The sequence below is a fragment of the Sesamum indicum genome, linkage group LG9 (genome assembly GCF_000512975.1).
Source record: "Sesamum indicum cultivar Zhongzhi No. 13 linkage group LG9, S_indicum_v1.0, whole genome shotgun sequence".
Classification (NCBI taxonomy): Eukaryota; Viridiplantae; Streptophyta; class Magnoliopsida; order Lamiales; family Pedaliaceae; genus Sesamum; species Sesamum indicum.
This window is the reverse complement of record NC_026153.1, coordinates 1,452,542-1,468,404: the sequence shown is the minus strand read 5'-3', so window position 1 is coordinate 1,468,404 and position 15,863 is coordinate 1,452,542. Positions and strand designations below refer to the sequence as shown.

General features: G+C 38.1%; 3 protein-coding genes across 4 annotated transcripts in view; 1 reads left to right on the top strand and 2 right to left on the bottom strand.

Moving 5' to 3' along the window:
- Nucleotides 1–3,459, bottom strand: part of LOC105170153 (chromatin modification-related protein EAF1 B) — a 14,600-nt gene extending 11,141 nt beyond the window's left edge. Inside the window, 5 exon segments of the mRNA XM_011090788.2 lie at nt 1–884; nt 979–1,076; nt 1,153–1,207; nt 1,314–1,510; nt 3,121–3,459. The exon segment at nt 1–884 is cut by the window's left edge and continues 5 nt beyond it. Of these exon segments, the coding sequence (XP_011089090.2) occupies nt 1–884; nt 979–1,076; nt 1,153–1,207; nt 1,314–1,456 (1,180 nt within the window). The 5' untranslated portion in view covers nt 1,457–1,510; nt 3,121–3,459.
- Nucleotides 4,040–7,676, bottom strand: LOC105170152 (pentatricopeptide repeat-containing protein At5g48730, chloroplastic). 2 transcript variants are annotated; one of them, XM_011090787.2, is made up of 4 exons: nt 7,258–7,676; nt 5,351–5,757; nt 4,617–5,013; nt 4,347–4,510 (listed from the first exon to the last, which is right to left on the bottom strand). In XM_011090787.2, exons 1-4 carry the CDS (start codon nt 7,588–7,590, stop codon nt 4,493–4,495), a joined length of 1,155 nt encoding a protein of 384 aa, XP_011089089.1. In that variant the 5' UTR covers nt 7,591–7,676; the 3' UTR covers nt 4,347–4,492. The 2 variants fall into 2 exon arrangements, with proteins under 2 accessions (XP_011089088.1, XP_011089089.1); XM_011090786.2 differs by having other exon boundaries at nt 4,040–5,013.
- On the top strand, nt 11,549–13,800 carry LOC105170151 (UDP-glycosyltransferase 87A1-like). The gene is made up of 2 exons (XM_011090784.2): nt 11,549–12,153; nt 12,678–13,800. The coding sequence occupies exons 1-2, from the start codon at nt 11,658–11,660 to the stop codon at nt 13,568–13,570; spliced, it is 1,389 nt and encodes a 462-aa protein (XP_011089086.1). The 5' UTR covers nt 11,549–11,657; the 3' UTR covers nt 13,571–13,800.

The following is a 15,863-nucleotide window of genomic DNA, read 5'->3' as shown; positions in this document are numbered from 1 at the left end:
TGGTTCTTGTGCAAAATGACTCAGAACCCAACAAATTTATGCTGCATGGAGCACTGCGAGTTTGAGCATCATTTGTCTTCTCATCTACTTTATTTCTGCTAAAACCATTGATCTGACAGGAACTAGATTGATTCTCAACTGTGTTAGTCGCACTTGTCTCACACCCAACAATCACAGAATTCATCTTTTCTATTGCCTGGATTGCTTCAGTCCTACTAGAATCTATTTGGTTAGGAGTTTTTGCAGCACCAGAGAGTGATTGTTGGTTACCTTGCTCATTGTGCGAATTTCTGGGAGCAATAACATCCAATGTAGCATCTGGAACACCTTTAATCAGATCCTTGGTTGATTCTACAGACTTTAAACTATCCAACTCCATATCAGGCTGACCATCTCCTGAGACAGTCTTATGAAGGTTACCATCTATTAGACTTGCAGGCTTTGGATCCAATGATATATGTTGATTTTCTGTATCCGATGTCAATCCTTGCGCATCCCTGGGGCCATGGCGAGAAGGTATAGAAGAGGCATGATAACCACGAGTTGGATTCACATCAGTTGAACCTGACCTAGCTCCATCACGATTGGGTCGGGACCTGTACCTTCTCTTGTACGCTTTTCTAGGGAGTCCAAAAGCAGCTGAATCCCCATGCTCCTGAGTTTTGCGGTTCCCATCTATGTGGAATGACTGATCAGATGGCACAACAGTACTCCTCCTGGGATGCAAGAAACTCCGACCACCTTCAGAAAATTCTTGCTCAGCATCAAATAACATGAGATTATCAGCGCTATTGGGTTCACAAGGAGTTGCCCCAGGTCTATCGCTACTCTCCACAGAGTCTCCATGAGGTGAAGCAGTAAATGCAAAACTACCTTTTGCTTCACTAGCATGCCAAAAGAAAATTTTAATGAAGTACATAAACAGAAAATGAACCCAATTAAATAAATTAAAATTGAAAGTGAACTAATTTGAAATACCTGGTCACAATCTGATCAGGATGTAGATCAGTAATTGAAGTTGACTGGACACTAACTGAAGCACCATTTCCGAGCTTAAAATCTAAGGGGTTTCCACCCTGCAAAGGAAAAGGAATCAATCACCCACAAATGTTCTATATATGTACGAAAAAGTAATCAAGTTAAGCTCCATACTCTCTCAAGAAATTCCAGTTCTCTTTTCCTTTCGTCCCGAACACCATACTCTTGCCTGTTACCATAAAGCATTCATGGCCATGACAAAAATATAAAACTTGAGAGGATGACATGTAGTTGAAACATGACCCTATCTAAAACCAGCAGCATAGCATCATTACCTGAGCTCTGCTTGAACCTTCTCTATTGCTGTTTTCAGCGGAGAAGTTCTCTTAGCAATACCAACTCCGCCTTCAACAACTCTGCCCATAGAATCAACTTCGGCATTGACTATTGGAACAGATGTTGAACTACATCCATGCATTCCCTACTTCAAGTGCTACATATGATCTCCTCCATTAGGTCAAGATGAAAACTCCTACAGAACAAAGAACAGAAAGACTTGTTACAATACAAGCAAAGAAGGATACATGATATAGGATATGAAGCAAAGAGCAAAAGCACTCAGGGAGTAAACTTCTATACATAACTAGGGTATGGCATATATATATATATACTATGTGTATGTATGTGTTTGAGACAGGGAAAAGCACCAACAATTAAGAATAATATAATGCTATCCCCAAACCAAATTAAAAAATATGTATATGAATTCAATTATTGAGTCTTTTCCTTGTAAAAGTAAAGCCAAGTTCTTGGCCCAATTCACAATATAGATGGTCCGTCAATTTAATCTTCACTAGCAGACACAATTGAAGAACTAAAAGCAAACAGTAAAAATTAAGTTTAGATAAATGAACAATTTTCTTTTTCTAGAGAACACCAAGATTTCTCTTTGTTCCAAGTCTCAGTAGTGGCATGGCCTGCTTCGCCATTCTTATTCCAACAAGAACTAAGCACTGCTTTGTTTTTCCGAAAGGACGTAAAATGATTTAATTTGAGCACTTTGGTTCTTAGAAAGAAAAGAGAAAATGAGAGAGAGGGGAGAAGAGTGGTGACAGTGAGTTTATGGCTCGGGGGGGAGAGAAAACTTTAACCGCATAAACTGGAGATTTAGTCATCAATTATTTTCAAAATTTTGGGTGCATTGACCCGCAACCATGTCCTACAGAGACGCAACACCATTCCATATTTTTCCTTTTTGTTTGAATTTCAGACACTCTTGTGATACTGCACAGCACCAATTCCCATCTATCAATGCTTTAAATCCCACAACATCCTGAATAGTCAACTCAATATATCCATGGAGGTATACAACCTATACACGCAGCAGGTCCGGTATGAATGTCAGAAGCCCATTCCACATACAAAGACAGTTGCGAGCAGCATATTCATGTATGTATAGCACTTCTCCTATTCAGAAGGTGGGATGGAAAAGAGGGCAAGGATATTATTTCCCCATTTGCCCAGAGATTGGAAAAAATTCCGTAGCATCTCTAAAACTAGGCGGGAATATGGAAAGAAGAGAAATGCGCTGCATGCATGTGCATTTACAGTTCAAAGTAAAATGATGCCCATCATTAATTCCACCCATCTGACACGTTGCCGACTGATGACGTCAACTAAAGCAAGTCAAAAGTTCGATAACTTTTCACAAAACTTGATTTAGACAGATTAGCTCAGCAAGATATCAGATGTAACTTGTGAACGTAACCCCAAGGATTTCTATCCATCCTCTCAAGTTCAAACTTTCACAACCGATCAACTAAAAGCTTAAGAAAAATAAAAGTCATAAACATTATAGTAGAACTCAACTCATTCAACATGAAACACGGAATTCCAAGAACTACTCAAATGCCAATCATTTGAGAAGCTCACTTGTGCTGCTACAAGTTTATATCAAAAAACCTCCCTGCAATAAAACCAAAATGCACGAAACCCGACACGCAATCACCAACTCAATATTCATTTCCCCAAAATTAAACCCCAAATTCAATCAAAAAATCCCCAGAAAACACTTAGGGTTAGGGCGAACTTCAGCAGAGCTCAAAATTCTAGGGTTCCGGAGCTGGGAACAGAAAATATTACCTGAATTGCGATTAACCACGACTGAATTGCAATCTAGGGCTCAGAAAATGGGAGACCTCCCAGAATTTTGGGTCTGCTCTTAGGGTTTTTCTTCTGATGCACAAGGTACCTCAACTCAAAGCAAAGAGTCTATTTCTGCGCTAGAGTACGTAAAATTATCAAAGCATTCCCCTTCTAATATGATTACAGAGGTAAACAGATATATACAAATACGTGTATGTATATGCGGGTGTGTGTTCTGCGTGAGATTTTAACGTAAAATACTAAAATGGTGTTTTCAGGTTCGTTCCTCTTCGTGCTCCCTCACTTTCTCTCTCTAAAAAACATTTGCAATTTATTTATTATTATTTTTTCCATTTTTCCTGTTAAAGAAAAATGTAAAAACTATTTCGAGCGCTCTGTAGTCTGTATGTGCGTTTGTGAAAGTGGGCTAGTCGACAATGGAAGTGGGCCTTTTATGGGCTTGGCCCTATATTCTTTATTATGTAGTTCAATTCATCAACTATTTAACCTCTAAAAAGTAAGCTTACTAGAATATAGGTGTCAATGTGCTTCATTGCATTAATCATACAAACTAATCGGAGATGTCAAAGAATACATGCATTGAATAAAATATGTAGGTTGCCTCAAGGTTCCATGCTTTTTATGGAATGTTCAAGATTTTATAATTTCAAGCCATCCCACATCCTTAACTCCTTCAACTGTTCATCGTAACTAGCAAACTCATCATCACTTTGAGTAATTGTGTGTCATGTCACCGATTTGTGCTTCTTAACTCCTTCCATCGCTCATTGGGACTAGCGTTCACTTCAAGTGTTTATGCGAGGAGGTGGAAAAAAAGGGTTGAAACCTTAAACTGGATCAATTTAAGAGTCTTGAACTATTAGGGAGGTCTAATAATTTTTCTTGGTTCTATTTGAACATAGTATATCACAAATTTCTGGTGCAATAAATAGAAAGCACATGTGATAACACTTTAGCAGCCATGTTTCCATTGCAAGAGATGGATCATCACTTGTTTGTTTGTTTGTTTTTTCTCCTTCTTGAAGGAAAGGGATCAAATACATCAAAATTTACATTATAAATCAATATGCTGACCCTCTACAAAGATTAGCAGACAAAAACCTGATGCTTTCTTCCACAACTTCGCACATAACCAAGCATATGAGTATCTTCCAAGCAGTATATTGTGTTTCTCCATCCTAAGGAAATCCTCTCAGTGAAGCAAGTTCATTCTGAAGCTCTTTGGCCTGGCTGGTCATTCCGCTGAGTGTATACGCTTTTATCATTGTTCGGTAAGTGATCTTATCGGGCTCACAGCCTCTCCTCTTCATCATCTCAATCACACCTTTCATCTCCGCAAAGCATCCCATCATCCCATATGAGTCAACTAAGCAGTTAAAGAACACAGTATCAAGCATAACGTCAGAGTTATCGATGAACCGTAAGACGGCTGTAATTTTTTCAGCTTTTCCGGCATTCCCATAAGCTCTTACCAGCGAACAAAGTGTGACACAATTTGGTTTTATCCTCTCGGACTGCATCAGCCGGAACAAGAATTCCATCTGTTTTAAATCACCGGCTCTTCCAAATGCATCTATGACAATATTGTACGTGACAAGGGTCCAAGAGAAGTGGTATTTCTGCATGTATTGCATTACAGAGCTCATTTTCTCGTAGTTCCCTGTTTTGCCATACGAATCCAAGAGTATGTTGAATGTCTTGATGTTGGGTTCGATGCCTGCTCTCTGAAACTTTTCGTAGCACTTTTCCATCATTTCGATTTGTCCACTGCCGCCGAAAGCTCTCAGTGATGAGTTCATGGTCCACACATCGGGTTGGCATTCCCGTTGTCTAAGCATTTGCACAAGTAAAGATTCCATCTCTATGAACCTATTGGCAACAAAAGATGCAAACAATGGTGTGAGTTATAACCAAATGCAGCATCTGCTAACCAGGAAACAAACAAAACAGAGTATAAAGAAAGAAATCAGGGCTATAGGCTGCAGAAAATACTCAAGGAGACAATTTTCGAAATGATGGTTGCCAACTGATCTTTATTATACCGAATTATCTAGAAAAACTTTCTAAGAACAATCAAATAATATAATACTCCTGGCTTGCTCTATTTTACACTCATTAATGGCATGAACATTTAAGTCATCATAATTTTCGCCCTTTCCTGGCAACCAATTAAGACGAAACTAGCAAAGGATTAAAAAGGAATTACTTCTTTGCTTTTCCATAAGCATCAAGGAGAGTGTTGTATGTGATCGTGTTAGGCTTGATTCCCTGTATTTCCATGTCAGACAGCAGAGATTGCACTTTGCCGAAGTCATTAACTTGGAGACACGACTTAATGAGGATTGAGTACGTGTAGACATCAGGTTGACAGTCAGATATCGTCTTCATTTTTTCTAAAATATAAAACGCTTTGTCAAAAAGGCCACTTCGACTGTAGGCAGACATAAGGGCAGTGTAAGCTTCACGGTCCACAACACACCCTTCATCAATCATTGCCTGAAATAAGGTATGAGCTTTTTCAGGTTGCTTGCATTTGCCAAGCATGACAATTAGCTTGATGTATATACCAGAGTTGGGTCTGTACCAAAGTTGCTCACGAAGGAGTTCGAAAACCTGTAAACATTATCATAAAGTGTATAATTGTCAACGGTAAAAAGTGGATGGAAGTTTGAGAGCGTCAACTCCCTTTAAGTTGGTATCTCAAATAGCCAATAAAGCAGCCTATACATGAAAATTCAAGACAGTTAGAGGAGATGATCTCACATTGGATGTAGAACACCATAAGTTGGCATTCTTGCCATGAAACAAAGCCACACTAAGACATTCATCATTTTATGAATAATCGAAATTAATGCTTCGTTGTAAAATGAAACAACAATCAATACCCATAAGTTTCAAGAACTTGACTTAATTTGTGATGCCTAAGATTCTTCAATGCTCCAATGGTTTAGAAGAGATTGGTTGTAGAATATATTGACAAATTTCTCATGGGCGTTTTGCTAAACAGCAATCATTTTTAGTAAGAGTAACTTCTCTGCCTCAACTTCTTTGGCTTACAAGCCTCTTTTTTTCCGGCAGAATCTAGCCCATCATCTGATGAATATCGAATGAATCTACTATTACCATTTTCATGTTGTTCCAACTTATATGTGACAGCCCTTTAAACTAAAAGGACTCTCCGTCTTCTCTTAGCTTGCACACGTAGATAACATTGTGGGAAAATACTAGGAAACTGCATACCAAATTTCGAGAACCAATGCTATTAATCTTGGTGCAGACACTCATTCCATCTGTCTTTAAGGAATTTGCCACTTAAGGGACTCTAAACATTTGCATTAGCCATTTGTAACATTTCAGGCTTCTGTTGTTACCGCGAAAATTTCATCTTAAAAAATCAAAGGGCTTCAAAGATAAGTTCGTATTCTAAGAAATACGTTTCAACTTTCAAGTTCGTGTCCATTAACTCCTCCTAGACCTTCTCATTCTTCTTGACTATTTCATGTTTCTTTCTTCCCCTTTCTGCAGCCCATCAACTTTTTATCCAACTTCAATTTAAGGGGTGTTTAAGTGCTTATTAGTTTTCCTTTTTTTTTTTTTTTCTTTTCTGAAAATAAGCTGGAAATGGTGTTTTTTATTTATGACTTATGTTTTAGAACTGCTTAAATTAAGTTCCTTCAACCAGAAGTTATAAACTTCTTCTCACCAACTTTTGCAACTTATTAGCAAAATTCCTACATATTAAGCTTTTTTCCCAACAAACTCGCCCAACTTCCTCTACAACTTATTCCAAACAAAAGTATCATCGCAAACAGACCTTTAATTCTTTTCGTACTTCTGAACTCAATTTCTTCCCTCTCCATTTAACTTACAATTTCAAGCTACATCTTTCACTACAAATTATCCCCATGAGGCAACTCTTGTCCTCTACATACTTGTACTTGTCTGATTTTACAGTTTTCTTCTCACTCCTGTCTATATCTAAGAGCATATAACTACATATAAAAATCTTTAAGTGTTTGATCATACATTTTTATTGGTTAATGTCAAAGCAACAAAATTGAAACTTAAAACCAATTAACATAAAAGAAACAAATAAAGCAAAGGGCAACTGACCTTGAGAGCAGACTCCCAGCGTAGAGCGGTGATGCGGTCGTGAAGGGCTTCAAGAACAGTTCGGGGCAGCAGTTTCTTGGAATTCCCCTTCTTCTTCTCGATGACTGCCTTTGTGGCTTCTCTCCTCAGTATAATGGAAATGGCCTTTTGGGAAGCTATTTTTCTGTTCGTTTCCTCTTTCCTCTCTCTCGCTTCTACCTCCTTCAGCTTCGCGAGGTCGAGTCTTGTTTCACTTACGGCGAGCGGTGGGTGGAGTCGGTGCCGGTTGCGGGACTGGGTCGGGCGGTTGAGGGGCGGCGGGAAGGGGTTTGTAGGTCCGGGGAGGGACGCCATTGGTATGAGGCTCCCGAGCTCAAGGAGTGATATTTCGGTGTTTGAATAGAGAGTTTGAATGAGTGAGTAACAGGCACCATTGATTCATTCAGTGCAACATTTAATAATAATATATAAAAGGGCAAAAGACAATTTTCATCCCACAGCTATAGGCCATTTTTGTTTTAGTCCCCTAAATATTTAGGGTTTCAATTTGATCCCGTAAAATTGAAAAATTCACAATTTGGGGGCTCGATCCTGATTGGCTGGAGAAGCTGATGTGGCGCATATGTGGTGCATACGTGGAAATTAAAAAAAAAAAAAACGACGAAAATCGAGCTCGCGACCGTCGGCAAAGGCGGAGGATGGCTTTCGTCAAATCTTTGCACAGAGGTGACCAAAATCGATGGGACTGGTCTCAAAAGATTCGCCAGAACGAGAGGCGTTCAACGATGGTCTTCCGAGCAGGTGGTTCGTTCAGACGAATATGCCGGCGGAAGGTGCAGTCGCGGCAGACGACGATCGAGATCTTCAAAACGATGGATCTTTGCACCTAGTTGATGAAAATGGATGAGACTAGTTCCATTAAAACCGCAGTGAGGAGACGAATCCAATGGTATCAATCCGCGATCGTGGGTCGTCCTGTCGCCGGCGAATCGACGGGAATTGTCCGCGGCGGTCAATTTCAAAGCCCAGTCGCTGTCGTGGTGAGATCTCAAAATTGGTTGAAGGGTTTTGTTCTCCTTGCTATGGGGAATCGAATGGTATATGTGGTGGCCAGAAATTTCAAGTAACGGCGGCGGGATTGAAGAGAGAAGGGGGGGGGGACTGGCGGGCGATTTTTAATCCACGTGAGTCGTTTTCTTTTTTTTTTTTTTTAATTTCCACATATGCGCCACATCAGCTTCTCCAGCCAATCAGGATCGAGTCCCCAATTTAGCGACCCACAAAATTTTCCGGCGAAATTTGGATTGAAATTGCGAATTTTTCAATTTTACGAGACCAAATTAAAACTCTAGATACTTACGGGACTAAAACGAAAATAGTCTATAACTGTGGGACGAAAATTGTCTTTTGCCCTATATAAAAATAGGAATATTTGTTATGCAACTCTTTTTTTTAAAAGGAGTTATTTAACTTTTGGGTAAATTTTTTTTTTTTAACTTTTGGGTAATTGGAGCTTAGTATGTGATGTATTATCTGAATATATATTAAATTAAAAATAACTATATATTATGAGAATTTAAAAGGGAGATAATGTAACTATAAAAACCAAAGAAAAAATAAAAATAAAAAGGCACTGAGATTAGTTAGCATAGTTGAAGATGAGTAAGGCGAGATACGCAGGTGGCTGGCAATTGGGGTTGGGTTGGGAGGGGGGTACTGGAGACCATCAGTTTTCTATTTTTTTTAAATTTTATTATTTATTGTATTTTTTTTGTTTTGTATATTTTAATAAAATAAATGAATTTAATTAAGTTTTTTTATGCTTAAATATTTTATATTAAAAAATTAAACTTTATCTACTGCATTTTATATAAATAATATAAGTTAAAAAAATGTAATTATATTAACTAATAATATTTTTGAAATAAATCATTTATTTTAATTTTAAAAACTTATAAATAATCTTAAAATTTTGATATTTTCATATGTAAAATATGTATAGAATTTGATTTGATGTAATAATAATTTTTACATATAAATATTGATCATATTTTTTTCAATAAAATGTGAAAAATATAAAAAATTATTGATAGGGGCAATTTTATCTATACAAAGAGGATAAATATTGAAAATGCATAAAAAAAAAATCATTTCATTCGCATGTGCAGTGCGTGTAGATATATTTTTTTTTTATAAAGAGAATCTTTTTTACAGACATTTATAATTACATAATGTCTGTCTTGATTATTTAATTAATACAAGTAAGTATTTAATAATTTTTGTACAACACAAAGGTAATATGTAATTTTCCATAAAAAGAAATAAGACAAAATCGGAGAAAGGTTAGGTCATGGCTGACTTCACATATACATATGTCTTAATCGGATTAGACGCTGCCGGCTCTTACTTTTCGAATTCCTCACATATACATATATGTCTTGAATTTGGACCATCTTACCAGACATAAATCGGATTTGTCGCCGGCGGCTCTTACTTTTCGAATTCTGTGTAACTCACATTCAAACTTATTAATTTGTACACTAATATATTTATCCAGGCCAATTAAATCAATGACGTACTATAAAATGATTACATAATTATATTTCTTAAAATTTGTAAATATATTATAATTAATTAAAATGAAAATTTTGTGTTTGTCCACCACCTTTGCAAATACAAAGACGAACAATAGCGTTCCGGTTTTTGTTCATGTAAAGTGTCAAGTCCCCACCTACCTCATCACTCATTAATCTTGTCATTTCTTTTGCCCCTACTTGCTACTATTGTGATTATATACAAAAGACTATATTTATGGATAATTTACATATACTTTTATGGACTATGTTCTAACTTATAATAATGCTGGAAATCTAAACTTTTTATTTTATTTTCTTTTCTTTTTGTATATGATAAATATGCTCTTGCAGTCTTTACTTTCTCAATCACATTATTAGTTCGGTCAATAATTTATGTAATAGACAGTGTCAATTTGGATTGTTTGTTATAAATTTGAAAACATGATTAATTCAAATTATGTTCTATCAAATTAAAATTATTTATTTGACAGACATGATACAAATTTATCTATAGGTATAGGATTGTTATATATTATTCATAATGATATTTGTCATGTAATCAATTAATTAATTTCAACATAAAACTTGTGTAATTGGATCTTGTTTTTAATTTTTTCTTAAATTAAAATATATAAATTGCGTGTATATAGTATTTATTTTTATTATTTATACTATTACAAAAGAAAATTTATTGATCCCATTTTACTTTTTCGTTCATTTTATTTTGTTTTTTAATTATTTTATAATTACATTTTTTTCCTCTCACCCAATACTCCATTTCTCTTTCTCATGTTCTTTATATTTTTTCCTCTCACAAATATGAAATAGATAGTTTAGAGGTAGTTTAAAGCAGCATAAAGTAGAAAGCCGTCCTATTTAGGTTGTTGGAATTGAAGGAGGAAGGAAGGGCAAATCCATTACGTCAGTCAAAAAAAGAAGCTTTTATGACTGATGAACACCAACCGGTCTACCAGGAGCAAAGAGCTCACCTAACCTAGAGAATTCACTCCCTGGATGTAAGTCCAATCAATCAGTAGCGGTAGAATAGTCCGATTTCCTAGCTTCGGAAGCCCTCTCGAAAAGCCCCCTTCCAATGACCCTAAGCGCTAAAATCAACCCTTGTAATGTCACTGAACGAAAGTCTTAGAGCAGTAATAAGGAACACAACAAACCCAACAACAAAATCGGCTAGGCTGAGTTTGAAAGTTGCGATTTTCGATACGTTTTTCCTTTTTTGTAAAAAAGAAAAAAATCCCTGTAGATAGAGATCCGCTTCTCTAGATGGCCCGGCGTACAGCCCTACATTTCTCAATTCACAACAAGACCTCTGAGAAAAAGAATTTAGATCGAGGCGTCGAAGCGAGCTTAGCAACCCTAAGCGAAGTCTTCCCCTATCCATAATTTTAATAAATTCTATTACAGTTATTTTTTTCTCTCACATTTATCATATTTATTTTTTCGTACAAATTTTCATATTTTTAATGAACTCTAAATTGTAATTCTTTCGTCTTTTTTACTTTATCCCATATTTTTTTTTTATCACCTCACAACATTATGTGTTTTTCTATAATATTTTTTTTCTTCATTTCACAGTATAATTTTTCATATATATAATTGCATAAACAACATATATTTTTTCTCTTCATTTCATAGTATAATTTTTCATATGATCGCAGAAACAACATGCAACGACCACTAATAAAAATAATGAATCAATATTAAAGTGCTAAAACATGAAAATTGTAGTGGAGTTGTTGAAGTGGAAAAAGCCACACACACTGAAGTAGGTGAAGACCAAACTGTATAAATAAAGGTTACGTGTTGCTACGTGTCTTCACTCTTCACATGGCGCCGGCGGCGAGAACCGACCCAATCATGACATGCCACGTGGTGGCCGTCCCTTATCCCGGCAGGGGCCACGTCAACCCCATGATGAACCTCTGCAAGCTACTCACCAATTCCAAGCCCGATCTCCTCATCACCGTCGTAGTCACGGAGGAGTGGCTCGGCATCATCGGCTCCGAGGAGAAGCCGCCAGGTATTTGCTTCGCCTCCATCCCGAACGTCTTGCCGTCGGAGTTGGTTCGCGCCTCCGACATGCCGACCTTCGTGGGGGCTACCCAGACTAAGATGGAGGAGCCGTTTGAGCTGCTGCTCGACCGGCTCGACGCGCCGGTTAATTTTATAATTGCCGATACGTTCTTGTACTGGGCGGTTGAGGTTGGGAAGCGGAGGAATATTCCGGTAGCGTCACTCTGGCCGATGCCCGCATCGGTGTTCTCGGTATTTTACCATTTTGATCTCCTCGAACGGAACGGCCATCACCCCTTCGAATTATCTGGTGAGTGCATAGCAGTTCTGATTGATTAGTAATTTGAATTTATTCTATTTATTGAATCCTTTATGAATAGTGAAAAGAAAAACAGAGTACAAGCTTAACTTATATTTCATATTAAAATAATTAAAAATTCATTTATATTGCACAAATTATAATTCAGAATGAGAATTAAAATGAAACATAGCCTAAAATGGGAACGAAAGTTCAAACTTTTGTTATACAAAATGATTCCAAATGAATTAAAAAATTTAAATTTGTAACCTGTTGGATTGAGAAAGCTGTATCAACTGTTTTCCAAGGAATGTTTGGAGTTTGCCATTTTTGTCAAACTAACTAAAAAGAATATATAGTTAATTTAATCAAAATCTGGAGTCGAATTCACCAGTGTAAAAGTATGTCGGAATATCACAACAGTTGTGTAGAGGTATGAATGTATGAATAGTGTTGTTCTCAGTGCTCTTAGCAATGCAGCAAAGTTGGTAAACAGAGAGTGTGATGATCTTCTTTTACTCTTGAATGCGAGGTAGAAAGAGGGGAAGAACGAGTGGAGTACATCCCTGGAATCCCTTCGATTCGTTTGGCGGATACTCCCTCCCTTGCCCACATGAAGGATCAACGACTGCTTCGTCTAGTCCGTAGAATTTTTCCAAACGTATCCAAGGCACAATATCTGTTGATTTCTTCCATCTTTGAGCTAGAACCACAAGTTATAGAAGCTCTGAAGCAAGAATTCTCATTCCCTGTACACACGTTTGGCCCTGCCATACCTTACTTCAATCTCAGAAAAGCTACTTCTTTCTTGACTAGTCAGAATGATCACGACCATCACTATTTTGAGTGGTTGAACTCTCAACCTCCATGTTCGGTTCTATATGTGTCGTTGGGAAGCTTCCTCTCGGTTTCAAGTGCCCAAATGGATGAATTTGCTGATGGATTGCGTGAAAGTGGCGTTAGGTTCTTGTGGGTGGCTCGTGGGGAGGCCACGAGGCTGCAAGAACGATGTGGGGACGTGGGGAGAGTGGTGCCTTGGTGTGAGCAGCTGAAGGTGTTGTGCCACTCGTCGGTTGGTGGATTCTGGACACACTGCGGGTGGAATTCGACGATGGAAGCTATTTTTGCTGGTGTGCCGGTAATAGCTTTTCCTCTAACAATGGATCAGACCACCATCCGTAAGCATGTTGTTGAGGACTGGAAGATGGGGTGGGATGCTAAGAAAGGGTTGGAGGCTGGGAATTTGTTGAGGAGTGCGAGAATTGCTGAGCTTGTTAAGAAGTTGATGGATTTGGAATGCGTCGAGCGGAAGGAGATCGCTGCGAGGGCTAAAGAACTGCAGAAGGTGACTTTACAAGCAGTTTCAGAAGGAGGGTCGTCCAAGGCGAATCTCACTTCTTTCCTCGATGATATTGCATCGTTTAGCTGAAAGATTAATTCAACACTGTCTTGGTGGGCAACTGCAGAAACATCAAAACATGAATGAATTTGCAAGTGCACATGATTGGGAAGTCTGGAGTTACTATTTCCATTTATAGTATATATGCAAGTGCACATGATTGTGGAGTCTGGAGTTAGTATTTCCATTTATATATGTTTCTTCCTCGTCTCGATTCTCTATGTTAAAGTTGATATGCAATAAAGAAATAATAAATTATAAATATTAATTTTTATTTATTTCTTTTTTATTAAATACAATAAATTTAATAAATTTTAACTTATGGATAAATGTAGAAACTTGAAAATAACTCAAAAGAGCAGGAAATGAGAAATACGAAAATGATAAAAGGACAAAAACTCTAAATTTAATATGTTACAGAAATTACATTTAATGTATGTCATAAACAAGTATTTATAGTACAAATATTATAACTACTTGTAATAAAACTAACAAATGGATAAGAAGGAAAAACTGTTAAGAAACTAAAAACTGCCCTAAAACTGTAATTAACATCCTCAAGTGACAATTTCATTAGCTGTATTCAAACTCTCAACATCCCCCCCACAAGTTGGACCTGGTTCGATAGCAAACAAGCCCAACTTGCTCAACAAACTCGTGAAGGCGGTTGACGAAACCTTCTTTATAGGCATCGCGAACCAGATGACAATCCAGCTCTATATGCTTTGTTCGTTCATGAAAAATCGAGTTGGCCAGAATGTGTAAAGCTGATTTATTATCACAAAATAAGTCGATAGGTAGAAAATAGAAACACCAAGATCAGTTAGGATGTATGTGAGCCAACGCAGTTTGCAGACAGTGGCTGCAAGACTGCGGTACTCGGCCTCAGTAGTGGACCTGGACACCGTTGGTTGCTTTTTTGTCTTCCAAGATACTAGAGCAAGTCCAAGAAGAATACAAAACCCTGTAAGCGAACGCCTGAAATCCGGGCAGGTCGCCCAATCTACGTCACAATAAGCCTTCAGCACAAAGGGGTTGTCTGAGGGAAAAAATAACCCCTTAGATGGACAGCCTTTGAGGTAGCAAACCACGTGGAGAGTTGCCCGCTAGTGGGAGTCACAAGGATTTGTGAGGAAGTGGCTCAATTGCTGAACCGAGTGTGAAATATCTGGACGAGTGAAACCAAGATATAATAAACGACCCACAAGGCGTCGATATGAATCTGGCTTGGGAAGCGGATCATCCGAAGTAGATTGAAGTCGCAAACCTTGTGGAAACGGTGTAGAAGCAGGTCGCGATTGACATAAGCCTGTATCACGAATAATGTCCATTACATATTTAGTCTGCGAGATATAAAGACCATCACTGCACCTAGCAATCTCCAACCCAAGAAAATACCGAGCATCCCCAATGTCTTTGATTGTGAATAAATTGTGAAGATAGGTCTTAACGTCTTGAATAGTAGAAATAGAAGGACCAGTGAGCAGTATATCATCCACATAGACCAATAACACCATTGGTCCTGAAGGAGTATCCTTAATAAAAAGGCAGTGGTCATGCACTGATTGACGAAATCCATAAGATGTAAGTCGAGAGGTGAATTCCACATTCCATTGACGAGATGCTTGCTTGAGTCCATATAGCGACCTGGTTAGCTTACAAACCAAATGAGGTGCGACCTCATATCCTTCAGGGGGAGTCATATAAATGTCTTCGTCCAAGTATCCATGTAGAAATGCATTATTGATGTCCAACTGCTGTATGGGCCATTCACGAGCTGCAGCCATGGCAAGAAAGAGTCGTACAGTCACAGTTTTGGCAACCGGAGAAAAAACATCCCCATAGTCTACTCCTTCAACTTGGGTAAAACCTTTAGCGACCAGACGAGCTTTATAACGATCTACTGTCCCATCAGCTCGCAGTTTGGTTTTGTAGACCCATTTACATCCAATTGTCCTCTTCCCCTCGGGTAAGGTGGTTAGTTCCCAAGTATGATTTTTCTCCAAGGCATCTAATTCAGACCGCATCGCATCTTTCCATTCCGGATGCACAACTGCCTCTATGAAGGACCTAGGTTCCTGCAAAACAGACAATGAAGCCACAAAAGACATATATGCAGAGGTAGTCTGAGATAGGGAGATAGCGGCGTTAGTGGATTTGGCATTACAGACGAAGTCATTGAGCCAGGTATGTCGCTGCCTATTGCGAGCAGAGCGACGTGGAGAACTGAGGTGAGGTACGTCAGGCGACCTGGTAGGGGAGAAAGCTGGAGTAGATGACGATTGGGAATTACGAGGAAGGATATCAGCATGGGGAGAAACTA